A 10,000-nucleotide genomic window follows, 5' to 3' on the forward strand; every position below is an offset into this window, starting at 1 on the left:
TATGGGATAGATAGATATATAGATATGGGATAGATAGATAGATAGATAGATAGATAGATAGATAGATAGATAGATAGATAGATAGATAGATAGATATGAGATAGATAGATATGATTTAGATAGATAGATAGATATTATATGCTTGCATTGAATACTTCATATAAAATGTATTCTTAATTGTTACAAATAGCAGAGTACTAGTATGACATTCACCCCCCAATGATAACTGCGTTCGTTTTCAGGTTTGCTTCTGCATTTAGTAATTTTATAATCCAGTATATCTGTTCAGGGATCTTCTGTCTGCATAAATCACAGCATTCTCGCTGCGGGCAACCGGCACTACGAGCAGCCAGCAGCCTACGGATGTATACAGGCACTGAGTACAATGGAACCTGTATTTGTCCCCCCCTGGTGGTGGCTGCAGGTGGAAATACTGGACACTTCCTCAATAGTCTGTAACTCTGCTGCGTATCCTCATCTATGCTGATAAATTGGTGTGATCTCTGGTTTTCCCTACCTTGTGTCTTTACGGGGTCGGATATCTGACTTGGGTCGCTCAGTCCGTATGCATTCGCTGCTCTCACTAGGAAGAGGTAGATTGCGTTGGGTTTCAGGCTCTTTACAGCGAAAGATTCGGTCTTGACGTTTTCAGCCACTGTTTGCCAACTACTTCCAGAAGCGTGGCTACAAAGAGAAGCAAAGTCACCCAGAAGATGTCGTACGTGAAGACAAGCTGCAGTATATACTATATATGACGCCGCCGGTACCTGAACGCTTCTATGATGTACGACGTCGGCGTTGCGCCGGAATTCAAGTTTGGCTGCCAGGATAAGGTGACGGTGTTCTTGCTGACGTCGGTGACTTCGGGCTTGGATGGAGCGCTTGGAATGAGGTTGGGATCAGTGGCTCGAGGGGGTTGTACCGGGACACCAAATTCTAATGGCAGAAACATAACCAAAGTACATTCAGAAATAATGCTCCGAAAAACAGGCGTCTCATGTGGAAGAGTGCGAGCGGCAGATAAATTTATTTAACCCCTTGTAGACCAGTCGTTTCTGTTTTTTCAATTTTTTGGTTTTCATTCCTGCCTGGCAAGATCCAAAACGTTTCACTTTGCTTTTTTTTTTTTTTTTTGGGGGGTGGGGGGGGAGGGTATCAATTGTAATTTTAATGGTACCCTTAAAGTGCCACATAATGTATTGTTAACACTTTTTTTTTCATTTCATTCTATGAGAATTAGGGTGAAATGAAAAAAAAAAGTGTAATAGATGCCATTGTTTTTCGGGATTTGGTTTCACAGAGTTTACTATGTGGTAAAAATGACAAGTTCACAGTCTGTGGATCAGAAGGTTTATGACCAGCTCAAATTTATGAGCTTCCATGGCAATTTATTGGCACCCCTAATCATATTCTGGGGTGGGGTGATGGGAAAATTGAGCTCCTCACCCTCTGGGGTAACAACTTGGATGCCACTATCAGCAATGACCACAGCATCAGAATGGTTAAATGGCCATGACTGTAGATAGTTCCCATTGAGGCTGTTGTGGGCCGGAGTGAGGTGTTTAATACAGCCAACACTCGCTGGGTATGAAATGGGCTCAATACACTCTAACCCCCTCCAAGCCTGTGACACATACTTACCAAAATAGAGTTACTCATAGAATAGCTGATAAAAGTCTGACCGGTAGGTATCCCACCGCTGAGGACCCCCACTAGTCCCGAGTGCAGGATTTTAGCTATGTCTCTGTGATTCCTGAGCAGGGACATAGCTAAAGGGGTCTGGTGGACCTGTGCCCTAGGCTTTACATGCTATGGTGGGTGAGAAGGAGGCGAAGAACAAGGAAAACCAAGAATTAAAAAAAACAAGGAACATAGAAAAGAAGGAAAAAGAACGAGAGGGAAAAATCTTTTTCCTTCTTTTTTCTTCTTATCCTTCTTTCTCTCTACTTTGCCTTAAAAGGGTTTTCCAGGCAGCACCTGCTGTCAGTGCCGGGGTACTCTAGGCGCAGCTCCCATTGAGTTCAATGAGACCCCATCCTGCAATTACAAGCACCAGCCACTGCACAGGTGTTGGAGCAGCGGCTTCCACTCCGACCCCGATGTACACCGACTCTGACAGCAGAAGCTGTCTGGAAAATCCCTTTACCAACAGCTCAAAAGTACTTATATACACTCCGAGGTGACCTAAGGCTGTTATACAAGGCTTCTATGGCTCGTAGGCCGTCTTATATACCAGTTTTAGGGATATTGGTGAAGTTCCAGTTTGGTTTGAACTAATTCAAACTGAACCAAACTTGTTGCCGAAATACGTTGACCTTTGTAAGGAGCCATAACGAAAAAGTCCGAGTCAATATACCCACCTGTATACGGTATAATACCGCCATAATCAGCTGGAATACGAAAACACAGGTGATGCTGTATATGTAGTTACCTTGAACCTCAGTGTATGCGCTCCAGCTGGCCTCTCCGCTCGGCGTGGACGCGGTGCAGGTATACCGGCCCGTGTCACTTAGCTGAAAGGAAAGACTGAAATTAGTCTGTGGGCCGATGAGAAACGCATTGGGATGGAAGAGTAATTACTGGGGAAGCGCCCGGCTCTGGATGGCGAGCGATTAGCTGTTCCAAGCGCCAATTTGTTTCCTGACTTGAGAGAAGTGGCAGAAAACAGGAGTTTATTTGTAAAGCAGAATTAATAGTCACCTTTATCGCTCTAATTACACAATTACACATGCAAATATTTGCTGAAAGTGAATTTGTGTCAAAGGACAGGAGCGCGACGAGCGGCGGATTATGACAGCCATTCACAGGCTTTGTGGATATTGGGTAGGTGCGTTCACAAATATTCGTAGCAGGGAAGAAAACACGCTCTTTCCTAACGTCAAAAGGAAAAAAATGAAGTTTCGGGAGAAGTTTACTTTTTTTTTCCGCTCTGTTGATCAGAAAAGTTCTGTTTTACTTCCTGTTGATCTCTATGGGATTTGCTTCAGTTTTGCGCAGTCCAGATGCGTTCCTTCTGCTTTCCGTATTTTTAATGGACAGTAGGAAGCGAATGGAAAGGATCCTTCTTGGTTCTTCTACACTATACGTAGGGCTTACTCACACAAACAATATTCTCGCGCGCATTTTGTGTGATGCGATGCGCACAAAACTCACTCAAATATGAAACCCACATTCATTCACACAAGCGATGCTGCAAGGGGGGGGGGGGGGGGAATTGCAGCACGTTCTATCTTTGGGCGTTCCCTCAAAACATCTCGTCCGTTTCCCTTTTTTTGATGGGATGTTAATAAAAGCGCATGGCGCTCGCATACCGTGCGATGTGCATGTGAGTGCGATCCAATGCTTCCCATTGAAGTCAATGGGAAAAGCTTGCAATCCTAAAACGCACCTGAGGATCGCAATTTCACAGAAGCGAGGCAATTTTAAATCAAAATGCTGTTTGGGCGGTCTCACGTGAGCGTGTTTGGAGGCGCAAAATATTCGCATACATTAGGAGTCTAGGGGGTGCATACCCGATCCACATGAAATTGCGCAACTTTGCTAGGAAATTGATAGCACTTGGGACTAATTAGGCTGACCAGTCCCCGGCAGCGCAGAAAGTGCAGTAAATAGCAGAGATACGCATGCAATAGGGTGACTTTCATAGCGCAAAAAGTCGCATTATTGTGAGGTTTTTTTGCGCTCTTTGGCTCCGTTTTTGTTATCCGTTTAGGCTCAGTTCACTTCTCCGTTAGGTCTTGTCCGTACTCACACGAGCCAGTGTCATTTTGGTCACCATTTTCCACGTGACTTCGATTTTCGCATATTTTGCGTCCGTTTTACATTTGTTTTTCACGAGCGTTTTTTACCGTTTAGCACTTCCTGGTTTTTTTTGTCATGTGATCCCCATAGTAACGTGCGTTAAAAACTGATGACCCTCATGTGCGCCCGCATGGCAGGGGATTACAATGCGTTCTTTGCAATCCAATAGAGAACAATGGGCGATTCTTTAACAAAAATAGGACATTCAGCGATTTTTCAAACTGTCGGTTCCAGATAAAAACTGCAAGTTTGAATTAACCAATTCAAATGAATAGGTTCCTTCTCCGGGCGAGTTCTATCCATCTCAGATTCAGACAGAATCGTGGAAATCGAAGTGAGATTACAGCCTTTTAGTCAAAATTCTGTCTCTTTATTCCATTTTTGGAGCAAAAAAAAAAAAAAAACAGAATAAAAATAAATGTTTCCTTTTTTTCTACATTGATTTCAATGGGTTTAAAAAAAATGAAAGTTTTTTATTTGTTTCCGTTAGTTTTTTTTTTTTTTTAACTGAACAAATAGTTCTGCAGACGGTTCTATTTGTAAAGTTAAAAAACAGAAACCGAACGGAAGCAAAAAGAAAAGCTTTCCGTCTTTTTGAAAACCCATTCAAAGCAATGGAGAAAAAAAACCTGAAACTTTTATGACCGCTGGAATTCCGTTTCTCCGCTCCGACCACAAAACAGAGAAATATAATGATGATTGAAAGCCCAAATGCGGGTGTGAACGGCACCCTGACGAGTCCGTTTTTAATGAGTGGGCGCAAAAGGGAAGAAAGAGGAAAGAGGGCAGAAATTGTCGTGTAGTTACACAACAGATCCATTAAAAACAGATATACAGAGACTAAAGCAGAAACAAACTGATACAAATGTTGCATTTTTTCATGGATCCGCCCACTGGATCCATGAGCTCTGGTTTCATTTCACTTTCCCTTTCATTTTTAGAAAACGGATCTGCCGTTGCATAGTGGTAAGGTAAAAGCCCATGGACTGCTATGTACACTGTATAACTCGTAGTACCCAGGGGGACTGAGGGGAGGACTCCTTGAAAGTTGAGAAAACGTTTTTTCTCTTCATTTAACAATGGAAATTGGTCATAGCTGATAGTTACACATGATCTCCAATATTATCCATGGGGTGAGACTTTTTCTGCAATGGTCATGAAGTTCACAACTCATAGGCTGGATTCTCATATGTCCAATGGAAACTGTATCCGTTATGTCCGGTTCCTGCATGGAAACACCAGCTGGACACAACTGATAAATGGGAATCCGGCCCTCCCATTGAGGTGCGCATGCTCACGCTCGAGGACACACCAGGATGTATTCTAGGTATCGCCCTCGTGGGACATGGTGCATATCAACATGGAATATGATAGTGTACAAAGACATCATTAGACCGGTTTCCCACTATGGGGCAGATTTACTATTCTTAGACAGTGCAAAGTTAGACAGTCTAAAAATGTGCTAAATTGATCACAGTGGCTCTCATTGGATGATAAATCTGGCATGTCTCTAGGCTGCCCAGTCTAACTTTATACCACCTATTAGTTGGTTTAGTTTATGACAGATTTTGCACCAAACTTTTGGTGCAAATTTGGCACAATTTGACACACCTGTTTTCTATAAAGCCATGCCTTTTTTTGGATGTGCACAGCTCAAAGCTTACAAGTAAAGGTACCTTTTCATGGGGTGAGAGACGTATAAGCACCCAAACACTATCAAAACTATTGTTGAGCATTTACACAGGAGTAATAGTCTGTCAGATAACTGAGATGGAGCGTCTGGAGATTGTCCCAGCCCACCCACCTCCATCCATAGTAAACAGCAGTTATTCAAAGTTTAATAACTCCTATATACACTGAGCAGGAAGCCGCACAGGAGTCGTGAGCTGAAACTGAAGACTAGCAACAACTCAGCAACTTTTCGCTCAATGTCCTGTTGGGGTTGTGTGTACATAGGCCAACAGTCGCCCATATTGGCTCGTACCTAATGATGCTCCTGTGCTGCAAGTTTTCAACCGCATTCGAGTACAGAGGATGTAAAGACTGTTGAAAGTAGTACTGCCATCATGGGTCCCCTGTAGGGGCCTGGTACATGTGCACCTGTTGTCCTATTGTTAAAATGGCCCTAGCTAGATGATAAATCTGGCACATCTTAAGGCTAATTGCCAAACGGGCAAGCGCGATATCGGGCCATGAAACTTGGCTGATCTCGAGCTCGGGAATGTGCAATTCCCCGGCGGATGTGAGATGGTTTTGTGTCAAAAACTCCTCCTATCACTTCAGGGAAGAGGCGATCCTCCGGCTTGGCTTTCAGCCGTGTCAGAGGATCGGCAAGTGTTCTTAATAGAAAACCTTGCATCGCATTGCCCTGCCCCCCAAAAATATTGATTATTTCTACAGTTTATCGAACATTTTTACTATTATATATTTTTGTATTATTCGTTATATTCATCTATATGAAAAAAAAAATGAGAAAATACCGAGATGTTTGAGACATTAAATGGGATACAAGCGTCCATCTTTCTGCGCACCTTAGCGTATCTGATCTGCAGCGCTCCTGTATCCAGCTGCTTGATTCGAGATTCCTGGGTGTTGACAAGGGTCCCGTCCTTCCTCCAGTGGATTGTGGGAATTGGAATTCCTGTAGCCACACAGTTTAAGAGTAAAGTGCCATCAACAGCTACTGTTTGATTCTGAGGACCTTGGCGGATGACGGGTGGGGGGCGGTCAGCGACCACTGCCAAAGAAAACAACAGGAAATACATGTCTGCAACTGGGAGCAATTTTCTAATCAATCAAGCAACAGTAGTTGCTGTAGGCTTTGAAACAAGCTAAAGATAATTAAGCAAGTAATTAAAGTAGGAATCATGCATTATTCAGGGGGAATTTTCATGATAAGCAAGACACAGAATACTGAAACATTATCTCTGGTCTGAAGGAAAAGATGTGCGCAACTTGCTGGCATTTTCCGAGCGTCTTATAAAAAAAAAAAAAAAAAAAAAAAAAAAACAAGGCGACTTCAGAAATGAAGCAGGAATTTTCAATTCACTTCCAATGACTTAATAGCATGAAGTGCTGAGTGGCAAAATATAGAGTTTCACCGTTCTTATCCACAAAAATGACACAGTGGGGTGAAAGAAAAACATTAGTTCATCTCCAAACGATCCGTTTCTCGGCTTTTATCCATTTTACACTAATGCAAAAACAGATGTTTGGATGACATGCAAGAAATGAACATCCACACACTTCTCATCTACGGTCTTCATATGCAAAGATCTCAGTTCCACATTTGGCATCTGGGTTTTAATGCTAAAGAAGTTCTGAAATAACTTCTCGATTTCTTTAAAGCGACCCTTCGGCCCTGGACAATCAAAGATGGCCGCACCAGCTTCTCTGACTAGCTGATGTACACTGTGCACTAGTATGCATCATTAGTCTAAGACATTACACCTGCTCTGATGAATAGGGCTGTCCATATTAGGGCTCCCTCACACAGGCGTTTGCAGAAACGCAGCATTTTTCAACAACATTTTTTGACAACGCAGCCAAGGATGCTGAAAAAAAAAAACTCACCTAGCTGGCACTGTACCAGTCGCTGCCACTGCTCTCTGGAGCTCCCACCAATTGTCATCGCCGACAGAGCAATAGAATGCTCCGATTGGCCAGCCAACTACAGCCAGCGCTGGATGCACCAATCACAGCCATTCATTGAATGGCTGTGATTGGTGCATTGAGCACTGGCTCTGAATGGTGGAGCCAGCGCTACTGAACCAATCAGAGCAATCTCTCACTGGGAGGCAGGGATTTCAATCCCCGTCACTAACAATAGATGCTTTGTTGGCTTGACAAGTGGCCAGCAGCCTGCCCGTAGCTCCGGAGAGCAGCTGGAGAGACCCGGGTGTTGCCAGCTAGGTGAGAATTCCATTTTTTTCAGGTAGTGCAGCTAGCGCTTGCAAGTTGTACCATGTTTTTAGCAGCGCTGAAACCGCTACCCATTCATTTCAATGGGCGACGCAGGGCTGAAAACGGCCAAAAATGGAACATGCTTTGCTGTCAAAGCGCAGCGTTGAAGATTCTGTGTTTTGATGCTTGTTTGAACAGCCCCATTGGAATGAATGGGAGGATTGTACATTGTTTATCGCTGTACTGAAAAGGCAGCACTAAACGCTGTACAAAAAACGTCTGTGTGAGGGCGGCCTAAGCAGTGCGGGCCAGTCAAGGCACTATAGAGGTGCCGCAGTAGAGGTATTGTTCCATCTTCCCAATTTGCATTTTTCCCAGAGGAGCATGGATGGCCTTGTAAGTCTACTCATACACCTTCTAGGTGATCTCCTTAAGGAGAAATGATACCCAGGTCACAGACTTCTCACTACACAGCCAGAAACCTACTGCACACTGATGAGCAACAAAAACCTCGAAACAGCTGTCTGTGCATGGTATTGAGATTTGCTTTTCGGTTCCCAGTCATTGTTGTAAGGCTTTTATTAAGACACTGACACTGACTTGCAGGAATGCTGCCTTCCAATAGGTGGCACTGAAGAGGCATTCCATCTTCCCTATTAAAGTACTGATGCATAGTATGCCTAAGGAATTAAAGGGGTTGTAGCAAGATATTCCCCGTCAACAGGGGTAACTAAGAAAGGGAAGAAGAAAAGAAGGGAATACATTAAAGAGGCTATCTGTTTAATAGAAATTGATGGCCTGTTTTCAGAATAGGCCATCAATATCTGATCGGTGAAGTGAATGGAACAACACTGCAGCACTCTGAACAGCTATTATGAAAAGTTTGGCCTTCTGAGTACAAAGAGGATCGTACTTGGATGCAAACATTGAAGAAACCCCAGTGACTGCACAAGTCCTGTGGCCCATTCAATTGGCTGACCAGCAGAGGTCATGGGAGTGGGATCCCATCAATCAGATATGGAGAAGACGCCAACAATTTCTGCAAACTAGATAACCCTATTAGGAAGAAGGGAGGGAGGAAGAAAGGAAAGAAAGGAAGGGAGAAAGAAAGGACGGAAAGGAAGGGAGGAAGAAAGGAAGGAAAGGAAGGGAGGAAGAAAGGAAAGAAGAAAGAAAGAAAGAAAGGGAGAGAAGGAAGGAAGGAAGGAAGGAAGGAAGGAAGGAAGGAAGGAAGGAAGGGAGGAAGGAGAAAGAAGATGAAAAAGAAAGGAAAACATGAGAAAGAAAAAGAGAAAGAAGGAAATAAGAAAGGGATAATAAAAATTAAAGATAGAAAATAAGGAAGCAAAAAAATAAGGCACTAAGAAAGGCGTACAAAAAATAAGGAAGGGATAGGAAGTAAGGACTATAGCATGCACATAAAGAAACTAACAATGAATAATACAGTATATATGTAATAAAATCAGCCAGTATATACAGATAAGCATCAGCTTCGTTTTAAACATCTATATATCTATTGTATTCCCTTTAGGACAATTATAAGCACTATATGGGGTTAGTGTAGGGGGAACTTTTTGTTTGCCAGTACTCTCAGGTTTCATTTAAATATCCCTCATTTCATGGCGATAGACGTACGCTGAGATACATTTTCTTTACAAACTGCTGTCAGCTCCTTCCTTCCCAACAATTGACAATCAGTTGTGTCATGATACTGTAGCATCACATGTTTACTCTATTCATCCATGGAAGCGGATGACGAGTAGGAAGAACTCAACACACAAAATGAATACAAATTCCCACAAAATGTAAAACAATGCAGCACAATGAAGTTTTACCTTTTTGCAGTCAAGTTCACGGTCACATTCACAAACGGTTTTTGCCATTTACAAAAAGATAAATAACTAATGACTTAAAATGGTGATGAAAGCCAAAGAACAGCCCTGAGAAGAACTCAGGCCAGCTGTAATGTCAATGAATATGCAATGCTACACTGGATGGATAGACAGATAGATAGATAGATAGATAGATAGATAGATAGATAGATAGATAGATAGATAGATAGATAGATAGATAGGAGATAGATAGATATGAGATAGATAGAGAGATAGATATGAGAGAGAGATAGATAGATAGATAAATAGATAGATAGATATGAGATAGATAGATAGATAGATAGATAGATAGATAGATAGATAGATAGATAGATAGTAGATAGATAGATAGGAGATAAATAGATATGGGATAGATAGATATGAGATAGATAGATAGATAGATAGATAGATATGAGATACATAGA

At 42.5% G+C, this 10,000-nt stretch overlaps 1 protein-coding gene across 1 annotated transcript in view; it reads right to left on the reverse strand.

Annotated features, from left to right (window-relative positions):
- ROBO1 (roundabout guidance receptor 1) overlaps positions 1 to 10,000 on the reverse strand; it is a 434,821-nt gene that overhangs the window by 99,547 nt on the left and 325,274 nt on the right. Inside the window, exons 10-13 of the mRNA XM_066599140.1 lie at positions 6,333 to 6,538; positions 2,432 to 2,513; positions 768 to 936; positions 518 to 684 (exon numbers count right to left, since the gene is read on the reverse strand). Of these exons, the coding sequence (XP_066455237.1) occupies positions 518 to 684; positions 768 to 936; positions 2,432 to 2,513; positions 6,333 to 6,538 (624 nt within the window). The remainder of the gene's footprint in view (positions 1 to 517; positions 685 to 767; positions 937 to 2,431; positions 2,514 to 6,332; positions 6,539 to 10,000) is intronic.

Source organism: Eleutherodactylus coqui, chromosome 4 (genome assembly GCF_035609145.1).
Source record: "Eleutherodactylus coqui strain aEleCoq1 chromosome 4, aEleCoq1.hap1, whole genome shotgun sequence".
NCBI lineage: Eukaryota > Metazoa > Chordata > Amphibia > Anura > Eleutherodactylidae > Eleutherodactylus > Eleutherodactylus coqui.